The sequence below is a fragment of the Engystomops pustulosus genome, chromosome 2, assembly GCF_040894005.1.
Source record: "Engystomops pustulosus chromosome 2, aEngPut4.maternal, whole genome shotgun sequence".
Classification (NCBI taxonomy): domain Eukaryota; kingdom Metazoa; phylum Chordata; class Amphibia; order Anura; family Leptodactylidae; genus Engystomops; species Engystomops pustulosus.
The window spans coordinates 223,086,529-223,110,023 of NC_092412.1; the positions used below are offsets into that span (position 1 = coordinate 223,086,529).

Genomic DNA, 23,495 nt, shown 5'->3' on the forward strand with positions numbered 1-23,495 from the left:
ATTGATGCGGCTTAGTGTTTGCTTGCTGAACCTGTTAATGTAACATTTCTACCAAATACTGTATATACTCAAGTATAAGCCGACCCAAGTATAAGCCGAGGTCCCTAATTTTACCACAAAAACCTGGGAAAACCTATTGACTCGAGTATAAGCCGAGGGTGAGAAATGCATTGGTCACAGCCTCCCCAGTATATAGCCTGCCGGACCCTGCCCCATAGTATATAGCCAGCACCTGCCCCCCAGTATATATCCTGCCACCCCATTTCCCCCAGTATATAGCCAGCCCCCTGCCCCAGTATATAGCCAGGAGGTGAGTTTTGATATTTTTTTTACTCGAGTATAAGCCGAGTTTGGGTTTTCAGCACATTTTTTGTGCTGAAAAACTAGGCTTATACTCGGGTATATATGATGTGTATGGCCAAACATCCTGGAAAATCATTAGAAATTATTTGTTAGACAACTTAATTCAATAGGAAAGATTTAGCAGAAGTGTGTAAGGTAAAACTGGTCTGAGCCTCTCCACTGGTGCTGGAGACCCTTGTGGCCACCCGAGGACAACCAATGCTAAAAGTAAATTCTTAACTAGGAATCATTTTCTTTGACTTGTGTTACTATTCGACTTCAAGACATTTATCCTTATGTTTTAACACTATCCTTTTAGTAAGGAAATAACTATCATTTTACACGTGGAAATGGACCCAGGTGCTCGCATCTGCAGGTGGCCGCGGCCTCACGTGATTAATGACCGTGTCACCCCCAAGGTGCAGACATACAAATGATTGCTCTTCACCTAATAGCAATAACACTGTGTATAATGCACATGGAAAGACGGTCCGGGTGGCTGTGACAAAATAATTGATTATTATACTGGGATTGCACGTGGTAGAAGAGAAATGTACAACTATATCTGTAGAACTATATGTAGGTTCTAGAGAGGGGAGAAGACTGCTGACTGAAAGTTATGAATTCTAAATTCTAAAATGGTAACAATATAATTTCTTAAAAATTATGATTTCTTTATTATATCTTAGTTCTGAATTTGACTATAAGGAGGTGAAAACTCCTCATTATTAGGACTACCTGCTGTAACTTTATGGACAATAGTCAAAAGGGAGTCTACCAGCGGTTTTAACCACACAAGGCTCCAGACCGTGTTTTATATTGCCCCTGGAGATCTGCGTAACCCCATCTCCTTGTATGTTGTTAGTATCAATATGAAAAATGCATTTAAATTCAAAGATTGTAGCTGGACTTAAAGGTAACCTGCCATTTAAACCAACCAAAATAAAAACTTCAAAAAAACTATTATTAAAATGCATTGCAATGTTAAAAAAATCAGTTTGTAAACTTATATGCAACTCACCTGTGGTGAGTCCAATGATATGAATGTAGATATATTAAATTATACATGTATTGCCCTGCCTCCTTGTTCCTGATTGACAGGTCTCACTACTAAGACATGCTGCTGTATGGAACTAGTACTTAGGGACTGTCTGCCAATATTCAACTACAGACATATACAGCTTCTTTTTCTTATTATCAGAGGTAGAAAATGCTGTGCCAAATGTTTTACACAGCGCCTTGCTGAAACGTTGAGAGAGACTTCTATTACATGTGATCAGATACATACATGAGGTAGACGTTACTGTTACTGGGTGACATCACACTGGTCACGTGACATGTAGTGTTGAATGGTGAGGAAGTTCATGGGGGAGAGTAGATGAGTGGGACTGGCCGAGCTGGACATGCACCAAGTAAAACAAGTTAATTTTATAGGTATGTGAGGGAAACAATTTTTAGCTAAAAGAAGGGTGTCATTTACTTAAAAGGGCTTTATGGGAACCTGTTACTAGCTGTTTTTGTGAAAAATGTGGTAGTAGGTTCCCTTCAATGTACAATGGTGAGTGAGATCACACCACAGCTACTCCCCTTTGTTCTGAGTAACAGCTGTATCATGCTTCTGGTTAGATATCACATCAAAGGAGAACCAGGAGAGCAGTGTGAATGCATTTACATTCCAGGATAGAAGCTGGACTTGGAGCACTGAAGGAGTCTCCCAGTAACTACTGTTCTTGGATCTCTGCATTCTCCCCACCCCCTCCCCTCTGCTTTAATATCTAACCAGAAGCTTGATATAGCTATAGAGGGGAGGGGCTATGCAGCCATACAATGAATAGACTTCACAAACCATTGCACCAGAGTGCTCCAAGAGCAGCCACAATCCTGGAATATAAATGAATTTTATACCACACAGAGGTATGGTTACACAGATCTATAAGGCTAACACTATAACCTAACACTCTCTACAGCTTTGTATGGTCAAAACAGTTGACAGACTCTTTTAAACCCACATGACACATCCCTAGGTAGCTGTACACCCCTGCCCATTTTCTGGTTTGCCCTATATGTAGATCTTACACAGCTGAGCTTTATACTAGCACAGTGTATGAGCCGGTATAACTTTTTATATTAGATATGTACATAGTATAACGTAATTGACTTCAAAATGTCTTAATCAAATCCAATAAACCCAGTTTTAATACCAAATAAAAGAACCTGAGCGCAGGCACCTTCCTGAAATTCATAACACAGGCCTTTAATCGTTCTCAGATTCCCACCCTCAATAAAACTGTAGAGTATTCCTGCACTTTGAAGTCTGATTTCCTGACTGCAATAATCATTGGTTATATAAAACGATAATCTCTGGCCATAATTTGCCTTCATCTCCCATGTCCACACCTTCTGTATCCTTTCAAGGTGCTTTCAACCATTTAGCAGTTAAGGCTTTTAAAGGGATATCATAAAAGTATGTAGAAGAATGGTCCCCCCCCCATGTTCTGTCCGTACATTATATTTCCAGCGTATGAGAGAACCAGCTTTCATTTCCTGATGATCTCTTCTGTTTTCAGATGTTGATTGGTTGAAGGGGGAGGCGCAATCAGGGGGCGGGGCATAATGATCGCTATAACTTACACAGATAGGGTATAACTGCTGCAGCCGCTTGTCTTACATCCAGACACAAGAGCGTGAGGACAAGGAGTGTGCATGATCTCCTAGAATACGTGGGATCATAGGAAAGGAACAGATTAATGGAGAAAGGGCTTATTATTATATGTTGTAATTGTTACATATTAGATCTCTTCTCCACATAAGCCTTTAGTCGATGTAGTGGCTTATGTGGCTCAAATACACAGTGATTTCACATTATAATCACAGGACAGGGAAAGTTCACATAGTGACATGTCAGGTGATGTCACAGTGTAGAGAAAATGCAGTGCGTGGCTAAAACACACACTGAAGTCACTGTAGAGATATAATACACACAGTACAGAGATAATACACATGGTGATGTCAGAGAACAGGTATAATACATATATTGGTGTCACACTAGAGGGATAATACACACAGTGATGTCACACTAGAGGGATAATACACACTGTGATGTCACAGTACAGGGATCATACACACAGTGATGTCACAGTACAGGGATAATACACACAGGGATAATACACACAGTGATGTCACAGCACAGGGATAATACACACAGTGATGTCACAGTACAGGGATAATATACACAGTGATGTCACAGTACAGGGATAATACACACAGTGATGTCACAGTACAGGGATAATACACACAGTGATGTCACAGTACAGGGATAATACACACAGTGATGTCACAGTACAGGGATCATACACACAGTGATGTCACAGTACAGGGATAATACACACAGTGATGTCACAGTACAGGGATAATACACACAGTGATGTCACAGCACAGGGATAATACACACAGTGATGTCACAGTACAGGGATAATATACACAGTGATGTCACAGTACAGGGATATAAGGTGCTGTTACAAGAGAGATATATAATGATGGTATATGACAGGGATGGTATAGTTTATGTATGGACGCTCAGAGCAGCTTTATTCAGTCTTGAAGTAGTTTCCAGTCATACTTGAGCTAAGCTTTTGAGGGCAGAAGCCGTAGAACCAATAATCTAGAGACACAATTTCAGATGCCCTGAAGCCAGTATTAATTGATAGTATGATATACAGTCTGAGAATATTACATTTCAGGTTCTTTTCATTGTTGTGACCACCTGCTCTAACCATACCTTGTCTTCCCTTTAGTATTCCACAGGAGGAAGCTATCCTGTTACATACATTTCTACATCACATTACCCATACCAAAGGATTGCACCACAAGCTGGAATGGAAGCCCAGCAACCCCTGTACCCAAAACCCATCTATTCCTACAGGTAACATTCTTGTACATGTATATTCGTATAATAGTTGCGTTTGCACAATGTATCTGCAAACAATGAATGCCAAATTAAGTCAGTCTTAAAGTAAACCTGTCACCTTTTAGCTGGTGACAGGTTCCAACAGTCTATTCTAGGCTGATTTTAAAACTGCTTTGTCAGCATTCTGAATCATTTCAGTACTTTATACAACTTTATTTCACCTGGCTCCCTGCCAGCAGTGTGTGGTGAGTCCTGGAGAAGGAGGGGGTTATCTGCAGCAGCCTGTGTGTCTGTGTCTCACTCTCCTCTCCTTCACATTCATCCAGCTCCCTCCCCCTTCCTGTCATGTGCATTGAGCAGGTAGGGGAGGGAGGGGGATGGTGTAGAGTAGAGGAAGAATGCATTTAGGAGATCGGATACACAGGCTGCTGCAGCTTCCAAACCAATTTATGTGCCCCATTTTCCCTTAATGATGACCTCTCAGTTTTCCTGACATATCTGTTTTAGTGAATATCGTATTACCTGTGAAATAAGTATCAGGAGCAGCTTTTTTCAGATACTATTTCTATTGATTGAATCGATTGATTCCTACAGATCTTATTTATTATATTTACTACCTACATAAGGTACCTGGGAAAGAACGGGGGATTCTTTCCGTTGACTTTAAATTCCGCAATTTAAGGACCTTTGGAGGATTATCAATATATGAGGATTTCTAGGTTCTCTTTATTATCTTTACAGTACAGTATCAACCATGGTGGATGGTCTGGGTGGTCATGGTCTCCCTACAAGCCTTGGGACCTGGGCTGCTGCCTAAACAACCCATATTGTAAACCACTACTTTTTGCTATGTAAAAAGATCATACAGAGTTGGTCCAATCATTATTGACAGTCCCAGACTTAGTATAAATACATCCAACTCACAATATGAATGGTAAAACCCATTGTCAATCTACATTTCCAGGGTGAATAAGTGTTTGCTTAAACAGATATGTCAGGAGAGGTGATAAGTTTTTAGCTGCGGTGACGACCAACTTTGTGTATATAACTTAATTGCTATTAACATATTTATTTTGGTTTTTTTCCAAAGCATTTTGATATTTATGGCTCTTAAGAACAGTAAAACCGGCAGTCTTCCCGTAAGCGAGATCTACAATTTTATGACTGAGCACTTTCCTTATTTCAAGGTAAGTTCATCACTACAATTACATCCCATCCAAACCTTACCCTATAATTCAGTGGTGGCTAACCTATGGCACGGGTGCCAAAGGCGGCACTCAGAGCCCTTTCTGTGGGCACCCGGGCCATCGCCCCAGCGCACCAGATAGGACTCAAAGAATTTTCCTCCAGTTCTAAGCAACTTAAAAGATGCTGCTTCAGTCATATTTTGATACCGACTTCGCTACTTAGAACTGTAGGAAGAGGGAGAATTGTAGACAAGGCCGAATTATCTTTAGAGGACCCACAATTCTCTGTGTACAGGGGGACACTGGAAAGAAGCTAAAATGATGAACATTTTCCATCTTTCTACTGTGTTGCTGTCCTCAGGAGGAAAATATGAAGTTGTTGAACAGGGAGCAATAAGTTACTGCTTTAATATTTGGTTGGCATCTCGCTACAAATAAGGGGAATTTGGGGTTCAGTTTGGGCACTCGGCCGCTAAAAGGTTCGCCATCACTGCTATAATTTATTCTTAAGAGTAAAGTTAGGCTGAGATAACAACTCCAACACTTACTGTAACCTTCAGCTGTCCAGATTAACCTGACAACCTATATGACACATATACAAATATTAACCTGACAACCTATATGACACATATACAAATATTAACCTGACAACCTATATGACACATGTACAATCAGTTTAGGATCTGTGCCCTTATAGAGAAGACTTTTATGGCAGTGATTAGGACCTGACAGTCACACTCCTAGCACAGCCTCTTCATATTTCTCTTTATTAACCATTACAAGTCAGGAATGTCTAGCAATTACAATTGTTGCCCCAAAGGGAATTAATAACCCAAAGCAAGTTAAAAAAATGCAACTCAGACTGACACATCTGACTTTCTGGACAAAATGCCAAAAATCAGATTTCCCTCCTTTACCATTGCTGTTGGCGAAACATAAACAATGACTTCCCTCTGGTCTCTGCTTTCTTTAGTACTACAAGTTCCAGCATGCAAAGACTGAAATAGGACATTCATACAGTAGGAATACAATAATTGCAAAGGGTATTACAGTTGTATCATTAGTCGAATGATCAGGTTACTGCCTGGAATTCATTCTGGGAAAATCCACAGTATTAATGCCATATGTGGACCAATCCTTAAAGGGGCACTCCCACAAAGGAAATTGCCGAGCGCCGCGCTCACCGATCTCAGTCAGCTCCATAGAGATTAATGGAGCAGAATGGTCATGCGCTGCCTTCTGCTTCATTAGTCTGACGGAACAAAGAGGGGTCAGACGCTTTTGCGATCTTCGGGGGTCTCAGCAGAGAGACCCCCACTGATCAGCAAGTTAGGCCCTATCCCTAACCAGAAGGGGCTTTTGTAATGTAGCCAGGAGTCCTGAGACTCATTTCCATAATTCTAAAAAATTATTTTCTCCAAAACAAAGCCAATAGAAGATAAAGGAAGAATGGATCATGTAATAATGGATCATGTAAGTGTGCTTTTTAGAAAAATAATGTATCTATGTGGTAGATTCCCTTTAAAAGGGTATTCCCATTGTAGCTCGTCTTATCACAGAGAGTAATCAGAGCCATGTGTTATAACGAGCCGTGCACCTGTGTGATTTCTGTCCACTGGAAGTAAAAAATAAAGCTTCCTATATAATGACAGCAAGCAGAGATCTAGAAAACAGTGAGATACTAATACACAAATATATTGGAAAATTGTGTAACTTGTCAGTACGTAAACAATCACATCTATTTGCTGAAATGGGGACATCCCTTTAACTCGGTCACGATGTCCAACTATAACATAAATGCTTTAAATCTCCTACCAATGAATTGTGTACAGAAAAACCTGCAGCGTTTCACAGTTCTAGAAATCTAGATTTATGTTTCTTCAAAGTGGAAGAAAACATAAGAAATACTGTTTAGTAGATAAAATATCTTTATGACTTTCCATTCTTGTTATGTAGGTTCTCTATTGAAGTCTAGGGGTGTCCTTCTATTAGACCCCCCCCTGTAATCTGTTCTATCTGTGGGGGTACCTTGTATAGAGCAGGGCGAGTGCTCTCTCCTAGCAGGAGAAGGCTTGCTCTGGGGGCATACATAAATTAAAAGCTGGGGAGGCGTTCAGGAACTTTTACAAGGTTAATATTTGGGTAAAAAAGATGCAATAAAACCTGTTAAAACCAGTCCCCCCCATCCCCTAGATGGACCAAGTAACCTATATAGGACACTCTATCACCAGTAATCTGGTAATATCTCATGGAGATAATAAGAATCAGTGAGCACAGACCTGTTGGGGGCGTCCTACAGAGGGAAAGACACGCTAATTCCTTTTATTAATACACAATTCCTTAAATATAAGTGACATGATGGGGCTATAGGGTTCCTAAGTCCATGATAATCATTGTTGGAATGTAGATGGCATTCCTATACTCCTTGCCAGTATTCAGATGGAATGGGTGGTCTTTATATTTTATGGCTGCAATTAATTGCTTAAAATCCAAGCCCCTCCCAGTATTTAAAATCCATTAATGGGAATGAAAATTCCATGCAATTATCTGGGGTGGAAACCACTTGATAGAAGGCTGAATATGTCTGTTATTATGAGCGGAGACACAGACACAACTATAAAAGTGATGCATGGCATTTGACATTTGTATGACTGACACATCTCTATTTATGGGCTGGGAGAGTAGAAAGTGGATCCTGTCTGGGCTCTGTGTATATTATCTGGGGTATAAATGAGAGCTTAAGCTGTTTTCCATACTTTAGTCACGGTTATTGCAGAATCCTTTAAGACAGTGACGGAAATATATTTTACTTACATCCTAAAATCTAAATTATTTTTATTTATTTTTCAAACGTTTTTTTTTACATAATTCACTGAATTTTAAAATGAACACAAAAACATAAAATGTAAAAGTTATATGAAAAAATATATCCTACTGCCCTTAAAGGACATCTACCACCAAGATCAAGGATTGTAAACCAAGCACACTGACATAATGGAGAGTGCCCACTCTGGCAGGATCTTCTCTTTTTTAGCTTATTTTTCCCTGGGTTTTTCAAAAAAAAGGATATTAAAATTATGCAAATAAACCCAAGGAGCTCTGGGATCCATAGGTTTTAATGGAGCCTGGAGCCCCTTGGGTTTATTTGCATAATTTTAAAACCTTTTATTCTTCAAAACAAGGGCATAAGGAGCTTAAAGAAAAGTGGGTCATCCAAGAAGGGGCACACACCAGTATGTCAGTGTGCTTGTTTTAAAATCCTTGATCCTAGTAGATTTCCTTTAAATCAGGGGTGGGCAATTAATTAACAGAGAAAAAAAAATGTTCCTGTGTCTCCCCCCCACCCCCTTCCTTTCTTCCTGCATATAAGTCAGCTGATAAAGCTGGTAAGCAAAGAGTTGGGGGGCTAAGCCTCTTGATGTGTCCGGCTGCCCTGTATGATAACTAACCCTGTTAATCTTTAGCCTCCATATATATTTGCTTTTTACAGACCTGAGAAGGCTTCGAGATAAACTGCTCATTGCTGGAGAAAGGAGTAAAACATGAGGCCTTTTCTTTCAGGGCGGGCGCACGCACTGGGCATACCTGGGCAAGTGTCGGGGTCCAGAGCTTCTGGGGGGGGCCCACATAAGGCTGTATTTAATGAATCCATAGTGTGTGAGGGGGGCTTTTTTAAAATAACCATGTGGGGGGCTCTTTGGTATAATAAAATAAGGAATATTTTAGGGAATAGGAGACTGTTTTAGTTTCTGAATTGTTAATACTGTCACATGAGTTCACTGCAAAGACCTGTCGCCCAGGAGCCTACTGAAACCTGGAGCCGACTCATTCTGAGAAAAAATATGTGCTTCAAAGGATTAGTTAACTTTCAGAAATTTTTAGAATGGTGAATGCCAAAAAAACATGATTTTCTACTGGAACTGAGTTTCAGTAATAAAATGTTTCTTCAAAACATCTGCTACATATGTTTCCATCCTAAACGCTACATTAAATATTGCACTAGTTTAGGACACACAGTCCATTTAATGATTGCATTTCCCAGACTGAAAACAATTCTGCAAAACTGAACCCCCTGCATGCATTCAAGAGGTAGAAATTGTATAGATAGATACATGAATGGATATATGTTTTCATGTCCCAGTATTTTTAGCGTCACTAAAGGAAGCTGTGTGAATTCCTATGCAGGGAGCGCCCTCTAGTGGCAGTCAAAGTTAGATTTGGGAATGTATTATATTATAGCTAGAACTCTGATCCTACAGTAATTATAAACTTATCCATATTAAAGGGGATGTAGATAAGCTATTAATCCCCTGCTACCATCTCCCGGGCACTTGTAAGTTAGAAATAATAGCTGCTGAGGGCAAAATTACCAAAATATGTCAAATATAAGTAATTTAATGCCCATTGATACTAAATTGTCCTTCCTAGACACATACTGGGCCATTAATTTATTTGAAGTTTGTTGAAAGGTTTGATACCATTTGAAGACTTAAATTCTTCATGAAACTTTAAATAGAACATGGTAACATTAACAAAACCATCGAAAGGCGGCACTTCACACCACGGCCACTAGGTGCCTGCACAGAAAGGATAGATAATGACACAGTTATACAAAATTGTGTTGTTTTACAAAGCTGTGTCATAAATATGTGGACCTATGGTAATATGCTGGATATGGAGATTTAATTTAGGAATATTGTAATGGTAATATTTTAGTGGTAGCCCCAGTTTTGTTGTAGTTGAGTAAAATCAACCTAGATGTTACAGGAATATCTTGTATTTTCAGACCGCTCCAGATGGGTGGAAGAATTCAGTGCGTCACAACTTGTCTCTTAATAAGTGCTTTGAGAAAGTAGAGAATAAATCTGGAAGTTCATCCCGGAAAGGATGTCTATGGGCTCTGAATCCTGCCAAGATCGATAAGATGCAAGAGGAGCTGCAGAAATGGAAACGGAAAGATCCGGTAACCGTGAGGAAAAGCATGGCAAAGCCAGGTAAGGGTAGCACCATTTTTTTAATTAAGCAGCGGAGGTCCGGTGACTATGGTATTCGGCGAGGAGGAGCATCTACGGACCACAGATGTGTTTAGACCTAAGCCATTGCACTAGGGCAGTGGTTGCGAACCTTTGGCACGGGTGCCAGAGGTGGCACTCAGAGCCCTTTCTGTGGGCACTCAACCCATCGCCCCAGTTCACCAAACGCTGAATCTTCCTGCAGTCCCAGGCAACATAAAAGATGCTGCTCTGAGCGCTATTTTAAAGGGACACTTCATTGTCTCTTTGGAACTGCGGGAAAAGTAAGAAGGTGCTGACAGAACTTCATTATCTTTGGAGGTCCTCCTGTGGTCTAGAATTCTTCCTGTACAGAGAGACCCGGGAGAGAAGCTAAAATGAGAGTCTGAATGTGCCCTCCTTCTTTTAACTGTATTGGTGGCCTCAGGCGGCCAATACAATTGAAAGATGTGGAAGAACAGGTAGCAATAGGTTACTGCTTAAAACGCCATGTTGGCACTTCACGGTAAATAAGTAGATTTTGGTTGTTGTTTGGGCACTCGGTCTCTAAAAGGTTCGCCATCACTGCACTAGGGCAGTGGTGGCGAACCTATGGCACGGGTGCCAGCTCTCAACCCAACACAGAGTTCAGCAGACAGTTTAGCAGACAAGGACTTCTTCTGCAGTCTGAGGAAGCCCAGGACGTCCTGTGTTCAGCACTATTTTACAGTGTCACATCCTTGGTTGCTTGGGACTAACGGAGAAGGTGTGGACAGACCTGGATTCATCATTGACCTCCTGCTCTGGTCCTCCCTATTGTTCCTATTCAGAACATCCTGGGTGGAAGCTACAACAATAATCTTATTTTCTCCTCCTTCTTTTTACTGTATTGGTGTCCTCAAGATGCTGATACAATTGAAAGCTGTGACAGGGAAGTGAATAGTAAGCTAGTGCTTATATTACCATGTTGGCACTTTGCGATAAATTAGTGGGGTTTGGTTGTCATTTAGGCACTCTCTAAAAGATTCACCATGACTGCTTTAGGGAATAAGAAAAGCAGGGTGATAAACAATAGAAAACATGTGATGCTTGTTTCCAAACCCAAGCTTTTAGGTCTAAATACATAAGCGATCAGGAGAAACTCCTCCCAGATACATGTGAATTGTGTTTCTAAATATCAAGCAGCCTAAGGGGGATGTCACACGTTCAGTTTTTAAGATGCAGTTTTTGATGCCCAAACCAGGAATGGAGTAAAAGTAGGAGGAGCAGCACCTTTCAATTATTTATCTCACCCATTATGATCCACACCTGCTTTTGGCTTCAAAAACTGCATCTGAAAAAACTGAACGTGTGCCATCACTCTAAGGGGTCTTTGGCCCGTTTTTAAGCAGTCCGTTTTTGAAAACGCATCAGTTTTTGACAGGTTTGACCAATTATCTTAATTCAAACTGATCAAAACGCATGCGTTTTTTAACAGACTGCTTAAAAACGGGACCTTAGGGTGATGCTACGCGCAGTGTTTTTGGTCCATTTTTAAACATGCGTTTTCAAAATGCATCCGTTTTTTCCGGGTTTTTTTTCAATTATCTTAATAGATAAACAGGTTGTGAGCAGCCAAACGCATGGTAAACTGTCAAAGCACATGCATTTTTAGACGTACTGAAAACGCATGCTTAAAAACAGATCAAAAACGCTATTTGTGGCTTCACCCGAAGGCTGGTTGCTCATGAGTGAGATCGGTCTGTGAATAAAGTTGCTTGTGCTGGTAGGATTTCCTAGACCAATCCTTTTATCACTGGACTGAACTGACACAGTGATACGACGATCAGTCCGAGAAATCCCACCAGCTGACAGAACATTTTTTCAAACTTGCTCATGGGCAACCCGGCCTTAGGAGAAAAAAATTTAGTTTAAAATATTTTTACTCAATGTGTCATATTAAGAAAAGGATTGGGGGCAAAGGGTTTGAATGTATATGGCCCCATATCTCTAGTTGATCAAGAGTTTGAGAAGTCCAAAAAGTGATCATTCTCATGCCATAAATGTAGCAATAATACCATATTACTTGCTGTCAAAGGTGTCATGAATGGATAGGTTCTCCCTAGTGGGTGTTTGTATCGTCTAATTTATGTGGCGAATTGTATTAGTTCGCTATTAGCATCTGAATGTTCAACAACAGGTGTGTGCATGTTTTTTTGCCCTGATCTACAATCTACATATATTACTCATAAACTGCCTGTGGGCCAGATCACAAGTGATTAGATATCTGCAGTTTCGGATGATAAAGAGTAACAAAAAGATTAACCAATAAAAATTGTTCAATAATTCCTTGTTCATGAAAGATACATTTGTTTGTCGGATTCATAGAGGTTTGTCTATAAGAAGCCCAGATGGTTGTAATTAGGCGGCTCTGGGGACACTTATGTCCCATTGATAGGGAGAGCAGAATATTACGGTATGAAGCAATGAACTTTCCCTATTAATGTCGATATAAAAATAGCAATAAAGGTGGGGGGGGCAAATAGGAAGCAGAGGGCAGAATTGGGGCTCACTACATGCACATTATAAATATCTCCTCTGACTCTAAATCACCGCATTCTAGAACTGAACTTCCTTCAATAAAGCACAGAAAATCCGACGGACTCGGAAAAACCGCGGTATTTAAAAAACAAATGTGCCTGCACCCAGGATATGATGGTGAACTCTGGCGGACTTCAGCACAGCAGTGACACCTGGTGGACATCGGGCGCACTACTTTAGTGAATCGCCGAAAGACCCGAATCCTCGACGCAGAACGCGCCACTGGATCGCGACAGGACCGGGTAAGTAAATGTGCCCCAATGGGGCAGATTTACTTACCCGGTCCAGTGGCGATCCAGCGGCGCATTCTCCGACGCTGATTCAGGTTCTGCCAGGATTCACTAAGGTCGTCCACTAGGTGTCGCTGCTGCGCTGAAGTCCGCCGGAATTCACCTAGTCTGTCTCGGTGTATGTGAGTGGTATTTGTGCGACACAAATTTTTTTTTAATTCCACGGTTTTTCGGAATCCGTTGGGTTTTCTGAAAGCCACTCCCCCCCCCCCCATTTCTGTCGTGTGAAAACCACAATCTGATCGCGTGCGCCAAAATCCCGGGGCAATTTGGCGCAAAAATGCGATTGGGACCCTAAGTAAATGTGCCACAATATCCTCTACATCAGATTGCTATCAGTCTTCAAGACCAGATTCCCTTCTCAATTTTGGAATTGGTAGAGTAGGCAGATGGTCATCCCATCAAAGTTTACTTAAAAGGAATCTGTCAGTATTTTCCATACAAAGACAGCTTTAGATATTGGCCCAGGAGATAAATATAAGCAGCAGGACTGTGAACAATGCATTTATATTCCAGGATTGTAGCAGGACTTTGTGCACTGGTGTGTGAGATCACTTCACTGTACACTATATACTATATACTGTATTTGTTTCTATTTTCTTTTCCAGAGGATCTTGACAAGCTTATAGGAGAAAGAACAGAGAAGCTGAGGTCCTCGCTCCTGGCTTGTAATCCCGGTATCATGAACACATCATCCACAATGCACATGTCCATCCAGAGTGAGCAGAACATTTCCCCTACCATGTCCTCATCGCTACAACCGATGCATAATGTTTCTGAAGCTTTGCACACCAAGAAGCCACCACCAAGTTATTCTTCACTTCCTCACGGATATCCACAGATCTCACCAGCAATGATACAACAGCCTCATCCATTACCGCAGAATCATTATTCTCCACCAGAAAACCAAGGTGAACTGAATACCCAACCCATCAATCCCCAGGACTCTCCAATACCTGCCCACACCCCTCCTCTCCACAATATTAAGATGTTAACGGAGCACTCCCCTACCAGGACCATGCAAGACCAACTGATAGAGGGCGAGCTGAGTAACGACATTGATGCCCTCAATCCTTCTCTTACAGACTTTGAACTGCAAGGTAAGATGATCTAATAAGGTCCATTATATAATACAATAAATATATTGCAGAATTATTTCCAAGGGTTTTTTCTTAATTTTCAGTACATGATTATGGGGCAGGATTATAACTTAAACAGCATTAAGAGAAATGAGAAATTGCTATTAATATATATATATATACAGCCTCAGTAATAAATTTATATACATAGCGCCCAGTAATACACATAGACACAGCCATGCAACCACCCAATTTTCTCACACTTAATAGGGACCCCTTTAAGCACAAAGTTATAGGGACCCCTGGGTGTACGCTTCAGGAACCATCACCAAAATCCAGCCCCGGCTGTGACCATAGCACATCTATATATTATCTATGATTGCAGTCAAAATTATTGAACCCTAAGTTACAAACATTAAGCTGCCTACTACAAACTATGGCAACCAGAAGAATGTAAATAGCTCAACACAACTTACTTAGCCATTTGGTTTCTCCAATCTCTACATTAAATGCCACAAATAATGACTCATGCAATCTCAAAATCATTCAATTCCTTCATTCACTATGAAGGATTTTTTTTATTTCAGAAATGAATGAATTGAATTTGATGAAATTAAGTAATATTTGTATGATACTTCATTATAGGGATGTTCCCACATAGACCAGATTTTTTAAATACACTCAGGATGACAAAATAACACACTATCTAATTCACTGTTATGAACAAAAATACAGAATTTCACAGATATTAGTCCAACCTGTCTCTATCAGTGTAGAGATAGAGTTGTATCATGCTGTATACAATTTTAATTATCCATGGATCAAACTGTAAATCTTCTGGCTATGGTTGGATTTTTCTCTTGAATAGCTTCTCATGTCTGCACACTGAAGTACTCTCTCCCCCCCCCCCCCTCCACTGCCCGTTGCATTACAAGACGAGCTCAGACACAGGCACTTCCTGCTGGCAAGCAGCAGTGTGTAAAGATTTACTCTACTAACTACAGGACATAGCAGGGTTGACTTTGTGTGTTATTGGTGAGATAGCAGAGCGGAGAGTATCATTGTGCCTAAAATCCATCTCATGGATTTCATCATCTCTCATCTCTTATCTGTCTCACCTCTCTTTTTCTATGTGTCAGATACTACTAGAATGTTCAGAAGCTAAATAAAAGTGTATATTAACCCTGTACCCTTATAATCTAAGCACAATGTCAGTGCACAGCATCTCATAAGACAGAGGAATGATGAAGCATCTGCTTAGAGAGTCCCCGCCCACACTCTGAAATTATACTCTGGTCTTTAAGTTATAGAAGCTAAAACAGGGGTCGAAAATTATCTTTATTGTGTAAATATCGCTAAGGGATTACAATTTTAGAACTTTCTTTCATGGACAAACCCCAGTAAGTAAAAGAGCATCTTTGTTTCTTCTCTTTCTCCTGTAGTGAGCAGTTTATCTTAAAGCCTTCTGAGGTCCATCCACTTCAGACAGATCAGAACGCTATTATTTAACTCTTAAATAATTAGCTTTTAACTCTTTTCATACCTATAAAATTTTTCCCTTGATGATTCAGCTCTCTGGGGAGATTACACTATCCAGGAGCTGACTGAAAAGTCATTAGACACTTTATTAGGCTATTTTATCTGTCAGCTGTCAGTGGATACAGGACAGAAAGCCGATTTACACACACTGCTTAAAAAGGAAGAAAGGCAGAAGAAGAAGAAGAAGACACAGGAACATATTTCTATAACAAAGTATATTACAGTTTATTATTATTACCTAAACTATTGTTTCATGCAGTTTTTGGAAGTTTTGTTACAGTTTAAAAACTTAGTAGAGAACCTTTTATAAACTTCTGAATAGTTCTGCAACAGTTCACCTAAACTTACTGTTATATAAAGAGATAACATCTGATGTATGCTCCCTAAAAACTTGAAAATTGAAAACTATCCAGTTCTATACATACTAAACATTCTTCTGCGTTTCAATTCACAGGAAACCTATGGGAGGAGCTTAAGGATGACAGTCTGGCACTGGATCCCATAAATCTCATATCTTCCTCCCCAACTCCACCCCCACCCCATTACTTCATGCACAATGGGAACTGCAGCAGCAATGGAATTGGATCCCCCAGCAGTAACTCACATATGGGGTTGGGTGACATCCATCTGACCACTGTTTATTCGTCGTACATGGAGATGGACACTGTGGTGCCACCCTACATCAACGGTTCCGGATCCAAGCATGTCGCCATTGTTTAGAGTCTATGCCGAATCTAGAAGAACCTACCACGACTATTTATGAAAGATTGATGATAAAAGCAACATTAAATTTTTCTCCTATTATGGAGAAGATGGACAGTATGCTATATAGGGGATTCTTGCCTAGCAATGTCCTACTCGAAGCATAGACTATAATATATGTTAAATTGCACAAGTAACACACATGTAAGGGCTTAGTAAATAGGTCAAGAAACAAGTCAGCTAAAGCTAAGTTCACACAGATAATAGACGCAACCATATCTGTTATCCTGAAGAACTTAATTTAACTTATGTGTATATGTTAATTCTGACGTTTTTAGTATTTAATATATGATACTGTTTTATCCTGACACATGTTTTTCTTATAAAACATATGTGGTTGGCTAAAGCTTTATAGCGATATCGGAATGCATTGATGGCAGTGTTACGTTGTGTGGCACAGAGCCTAACATGCCCTGCAGAGCCTTTAAAATGGCAGGGTCCATTTATCTCTGGCTACAGAACCCCCCATATAGTCAGGGCCGGATTAAGGGTGGTGGGGGCCCCTGGGCACAAACTGGTGGGGGCCCTTCTAACAATGTTTTTGGAGGTATATAGCCTGCCAGCCCCCTGTAGTATGTAGCCTGCCAGACCCCTGTAGTATATAGCCTGCCAGACCCTGTAAACTTTAGCCGACAGTCCCCTGTAGAAAATGGCGATCTCGGCGATCTCCACCTGCGGAGACAGCTTTGTCTCACTGACACAGCTGTCATCCTAGACCCCTATGTGTGTTGCGGGTGGCCACGGGCCTCTGCACATTGCACAGAGAGACAGTCAGCGACTCAGCTGAGCTGAGTTGCTGACTGTCGGAAACTGGTGGGGGCCCCTTAAAAAGTGAAAGTGGTGGGGGCCCCGGGGCTCGAGCCCCATGAGCCCCTCCTTTAATCCGGCCCTGCATATAGTGCATTGTATTGTGCAGATACCTGCTCCTAGGGATAGGTTTATAAAGGAAAGAGCCTCCATATCACAGCATCTGATCTAAGGAGGTACAATAAGACCCCCATATGCCTTAATGGATGCTGGATTCTGATTTTGCACAAATATAGTCAGAACCTAGACTAAAAATAAGCATTTTGTACTATACATTTGGTTAAATGGAGCAGCACAACAAGTAGCATTGTAGTAAAAGATGATGCTGGATTTTCCATTCCTCATCATGTATGTGTTATACTGTAATGAAATATACATTGTGCTCACTACATATAACACCCCTAGAATGGGCAACATTTTTTCCCATACAATCAGATATGGAGGCGCTTTAAGCTATAGGTGCAGGTTTATGGAAAACTACATCCCAAGAAAATAAAAATGATGCAAATCTGAGACCAAATTATGGATAAAGTGCATCTAATCTTCAACAAGCCAAGATATGTCCCAGCTTCTCCCATAAACATTGTTGTTGCCTTGTATTGGAAAGTTGCACTAGGGTGCCTAGAGACTGATATTGTGCACCCTCCAACCTTCTTAACTCAAACCCGATTTTATCGACTTTTAAAAAGCTCCTCCGTGGATTAAACTTTCAACACCAGAATGTTTTTTTCAGATTTAGAGGTTTTATTATAAACTGGATACAGGGTAACCTTCATGTGACTAACACCCTAATATTTCAGCAAGATATGGAAAACCCAAGCAGAAACTTTATTACAAAGACTCATTTCATGCTACGGCGCTAAAGCAGACGTCACACAAAAGGCGGAAATGGAGATTTCAGAGAAAGAACTTTCCAGGAACATTTCAGTTCTGTGCAGAAGTCCATGTTTCTTCCAGCTTGTGTAGGGATGTATGTGAATATATACGCAGTTCATTAAGCAGGTGGCGCTTCCCTTTTAGCTGTGCACTCCTTGCTTATTGGTGGAATTCCTTGTTGCACTTTTATTTCATGAATATTATGTCGTTATTTCACTTGGCCTTGTCCATCCTGTATTCACAGAGAAGGACAATGTCCCATTATTTGTATCGTTCTCTTTGTTTATGTGCAGTATTAAAGAACACAGATAGATTTCACACGATGAGTAAGTAGACAGATTATTAATGACAGGTTTGATATCAATGGGAATTGTCAAAACATTGGCGTATGTCCAACCATAACTTCCTTTAAGTTTTACATAATCTTATCTATATGCACATCTAGCCAGCATTAACATGTCCTGGTTCTGTCTCTTTTACCAATTGCATTTGCATTACATTCTATGTTGGTGAAATAAACTCATCTATCTGCAGAGGATATCAGTGTTGTGGTGGAGTTTTTTGTGTTTCACTTTACTATATTGTACAATGCATACATGGGGCACATTTACTTACCTGGTCCCGCGGAGTTCGCCGAACGTTCATTGTCCGTGTATAATGCACTGTTCGGCGATTCACTAAGATCGTACGCCCGATATCCTACATGTGTCGCTCCCCCGCTCAGGTCTGACAAAGTTCAACTTCTTCCTGGTACATGTATTGCGACACAATTTGAATTTTAAATCCCACGCTCAGTCCGAATCAGTCGCAACCCAATTTCTGTCGCATGGAAGCCCAGTGCAAAACCCTGTTAATTTCCTGTCAAAGCTGCGCAAGTGCGACCCTTAGTAAATAAGCCCGATTGACTCTCCATATGGGCCAGAGGGTTCATTATTTCATTGGGCCAGTAGGAACCAACTTAGTACCTGTAAACTATGGGTAGTTATACTCTGCAACTCTTTGTCCTGTTCCTGGTACCCAGCTCCAAGCTCAAATGCACATCCTTGTCCCAGTGCAGAGCCCATTATACCAATAAGTAGGGGCTTCTATGCATATATATGTGTGTGTGTTTGTGTGTGCGTGTACTATACATAATCGGACTTGGATATCTTTTAATCCCCTTTTGTGACCTGACTGAGCACAGAAATGGAAAAGTGCACTGCACCTTATAGTTCAATGTGCTGTAGATATACACTCACCGGCCACTTTATTAGGTACACCTGTCCAACTGCTCGTTAACACTTAATTTCTAATCAGCCAATCACATGGCGGCAACTCAGTGCATTTAGGCATGTAGACATGGTCAAGACAATCTCCTGCAGTTCAAACCGAGCATCAGTATGGGGAAGAAAGGTGATTTGAGGCCTTTGAACGTGGCATGGTTGTTGGTGCCAGAAGGGCTGGTCTGAGTATTTCAGAAACTGCTGATCTACTGGGATTTTCACACACAACCATCTCTAGGGTTTACAGAGAATGGTCCAAAAAAGAAAAAACATCCAGTGAGTGGCAGTTCTGTGGGCGGAAATGCCTTGTTGATGCCAGAGGTCAGAGGAGAATGGGCAGACTGGTTCGAGCTGATAGAAAGGCAACAGTGACTCAAATCGCCACCCGTTACAACCAAGGTAGGCAGAAGAGCATCTCTGAGCGCACAGTACGTCGAACTTTGAGGCAGATGGGCTACAGCAGCAGAAGACCACACCGGGTGCCACTCCTTTCAGCTAAGAACAGGAAACTGAGGCTACAATTTGCACAAGCTCATCGAAATTGGAAAAACATTGCCTGGTCTGATGAGTCTCGATTTCTGCTGCGACATTTGGATGGTAGGGTCAGAATTTGGCGTCAACAACATGAAAGCATGGATCCATCCTGCCTTGTATCAACGGTTCAGGCTGGTGGTGGTGGTGTCATGGTGTGGGGAATATTTTCTTGCCACTCTTTGGGCCCCTTGGTACCAATTGAGCATCGTTGCAACGCCACAGCCTACCTGAGTATTGTTGCTGACCATGTCCATCCCTTTATGACCACAATGTACCCAACATCTGATGGCTACTTTCAGCAGGATAATGCGCCATGTCATAAAGCTGGAATCATCTCAGACTGGTTTCTTGAACATGACAATGAGGTCACTGTACTCAAATGGCCTCCACAGTCACCAGATCTCAATCCAATAGAGCATCTTTGGGATGTGGTGGAACGGGAGATTCGCATCATGGATGTGCAGACGACAAATCTGCGGCAACTGTGTGATGCCATCATGTCAATATGGACCAAAATCTCTGAGGAGCTTCCAGCACCTTGTTGTATCTATGCCACGAAGAATTGAGGCAGTTCTGAAGGCAAAAGGGGGTCCAACCCGTTACTAGCATGGTGTACCTAATAAAGTGGCCGGTGAGTGTATGTCACCTCTAACTTCTGAATCATGGACTCACTGTAAAGGGGTTGTCAACTTCCAGAAATTTTTTTTTATCATTTCCTCATGGTTTTCTAAATCTCTGCGCACTGTCCTTCTATAGGAAGCTTCTAGGTTTACTTCCTCTGGATAGAAATTTGGCCCTGGTCATGTGATGTCACACTGCTGCAGAGCTCCTTATATCACAGAGAGTAATCAGAGCTGTGTGATATGACAAGCCGTGCAGCTGTGTGACATCACTTGACTGCGGCCCGGTTTCTACCGGTGAAAGTAAACAGACGCTTCTTATAGAGTTTAGATCTAGTTTCTAGATCTAGCAAGCAGAGATTTAGAAAATTAAGAGGAATGGATATAAAAATATTGGAAAATTGTATAACTTTAATTACACAGACAATATCAATCATTTGATGAAAGTGGGCAACTCCTTTAAAATTTGGTAACTTTGCATCTGTTTAAAGTAAGAAAGGGTAAGACAATGATCCTTTATGCTTATGGAATGAAAATACTAGACACTAGCAACTAGGAGCAATCATTTTTAATTTGCAGAAAATATGGCTACTAATACACAGTAGCAGTACAACAATGTATAAAAATCTAATATATGGTAATTTGCCTCAATTATCCTCTACTTTCTCAGTTTTTTCTTCATGGCACAGGTGCCTCCTTCATTTACTCCTGATGGGATAATACCTGTAACGCTTTCTACATCAGAGCAGATGTCCGCTCATCATAAAGTTACAGGCTACCCTTTCCAGTGTTGATGGTGTCCCTTCCTCTTCCATATGTTTAGTGGGCTCACTTTGCAGATTTAAATGTTTCTTCTTGTTCCTAGCACCTTTGCTAGATGTTATGGGCACCTCCAACGATGTCAGATGTCATCTTCTGCATCGATTGTTGTGAGTACCTTCTGAGGGGTTGTCCAGGATTTTTATTTTTTAATATGGATCCCATGGGATACAGTAATAAGAAACTAGCTGTACTTTCCTCTCTCTGGCACTACGGTCCAGCGCAAGACCAGCTGTCACGGTGATCTCTGTTTCCATACAGAGACTGAGCGGTCACTTTACATAGACAGCGCTCTCATCCTACGGCCTATTCAGTCAGGCTGGAGAGGGCCACTGAGCGTCTGTATATAGAGACCAATGGTGACATAGAGAGGTAGGTAGTGCTTGTTTATTAATTTTATATCCCAGGCTCCCATAAAAAAAAATCCGGGACAACACCTTCCACGTCTTCCATATATTTTCAGGCACATGTTACATCCAGATGTTGTTGGCACTTCCTTCAGATGTTCCGGGTTTCTCCTCCTCCATATATAATAAGTGCCTCTGTTCTTACATCAACATCCTATGGATAATAAATATACAGATAACATAAGTATAACTTATTAATAATCTACTTTTCTCCCAAAATACTGTAATTACAGAAAAGTCATTAAAATATCCTCATACTACAAAAAAAAGTCTATAGAAGCAGAACTCCAATGCAAATGTGATTCTTTTTGTTCCAAAATGTATAACAAGCAACGTTTCACCTTCGCTATCTATAAATACATTGTAATCTTACACTAATGCTTGACAATGCCTTCATGGAGAAGGGAAATGTTGCCTATTATACATTTTGGTATATAAAGAATCATTTCTTCATTGGAGTGATGCTTCTTTTTTTTTATTATGTCTTGATCTGTTGTTTAGAAGGCTTGATCCGACAGCTTCACTTGTGCTTCACCTAATTTCGACTCTATGTTGTATCCTCATACTATTTGCATAAAATTAATATTAGATGGCAAGAAAAATATATCCAGAGAGTCCAGAGATTTATTAGGCTCACCACAAAAAAATACAGGACCCTTCACAAAGAATATTTAACCAGTACTTAAAGGTATGAGTACTGCCCCATGACTACTGCCACTAAAATTCGGTGGGTGCACATGGAGATAGGAAGAATATAAAATGGGAAATTGTTTAGAAACAATCGGCTACATTGTTAACTTGAAAGAGTTAGGTTAAACAGCTCTGAGATGGGAGGATTAACCCCTTCACTTTCAGCTTGATCTTTGAAAATACTGCTGATAACATACTACTGCAAGGGAGAGAGCAGGAAGGGTTAACCCTCACAGCAGTATACAAAAACAGGAGAGGTGAGAGGGACCTGTCTTGAATCTGGTAGACAGATTTGCCATAGCATTGTATCATAGTAAATAAGGTTAGAAAAAGACGTCAGTCTATCAAGTCCAACCTATTAAATTAAACAGTGTTGATCCAGAAGAAGGAAAAAACCCTATAAGGCTGATGCCTATTGGCACAAAGAAGGAAAAAATTCCTTCTTGACCCCTAATATGGCTGTCAGAATTACTCCCTGGAGAAGTAATGTTGTAACTAAGAGACACAAGTTGTTTCTTTACAAATTAAGCAGAATTTCTGCTCCCGTACACAATGACAAAAATCATATAAAATGATAGTTACTCTTTAAGATAACCTGTTAATATTAGAGGGGTGTTGGTCTCACCGCTGACCCACACATCAGTTAAAAGCAAAGTGGTTGTACCAGAAATAGCATTCCTCCTCCTAAGGTAAATGTAAAAAAAAGAGCTGCAGTACCAGACTTGGCCACTGTGTAGTGTAGGGGGCTGTGCTATTTCTGGTACTGCCACAATCGCTATAAATTGCTAGATCACAAAGAATCT

General features: G+C 40.8%; 1 protein-coding gene across 2 annotated transcripts in view; it reads left to right on the forward strand.

Moving 5' to 3' along the window:
* The window catches only part of FOXN1 (forkhead box N1), a 63,216-nt gene extending 44,318 nt beyond the window's left edge, over positions 1-18,898 (forward strand). For both annotated transcript variants that reach the window (XM_072138247.1, XM_072138248.1), the window contains exons 6-10: positions 4,137-4,264; positions 5,340-5,436; positions 10,223-10,430; positions 13,906-14,397; positions 16,370-18,898. In XM_072138247.1, the coding sequence (XP_071994348.1) occupies positions 4,137-4,264; positions 5,340-5,436; positions 10,223-10,430; positions 13,906-14,397; positions 16,370-16,635 (1,191 nt within the window). In that variant the 3' untranslated portion in view covers positions 16,636-18,898. The remainder of the gene's footprint in view (positions 1-4,136; positions 4,265-5,339; positions 5,437-10,222; positions 10,431-13,905; positions 14,398-16,369) is intronic.
* The last annotated feature ends 4,597 nt before the right edge of the window (positions 18,899-23,495 follow it).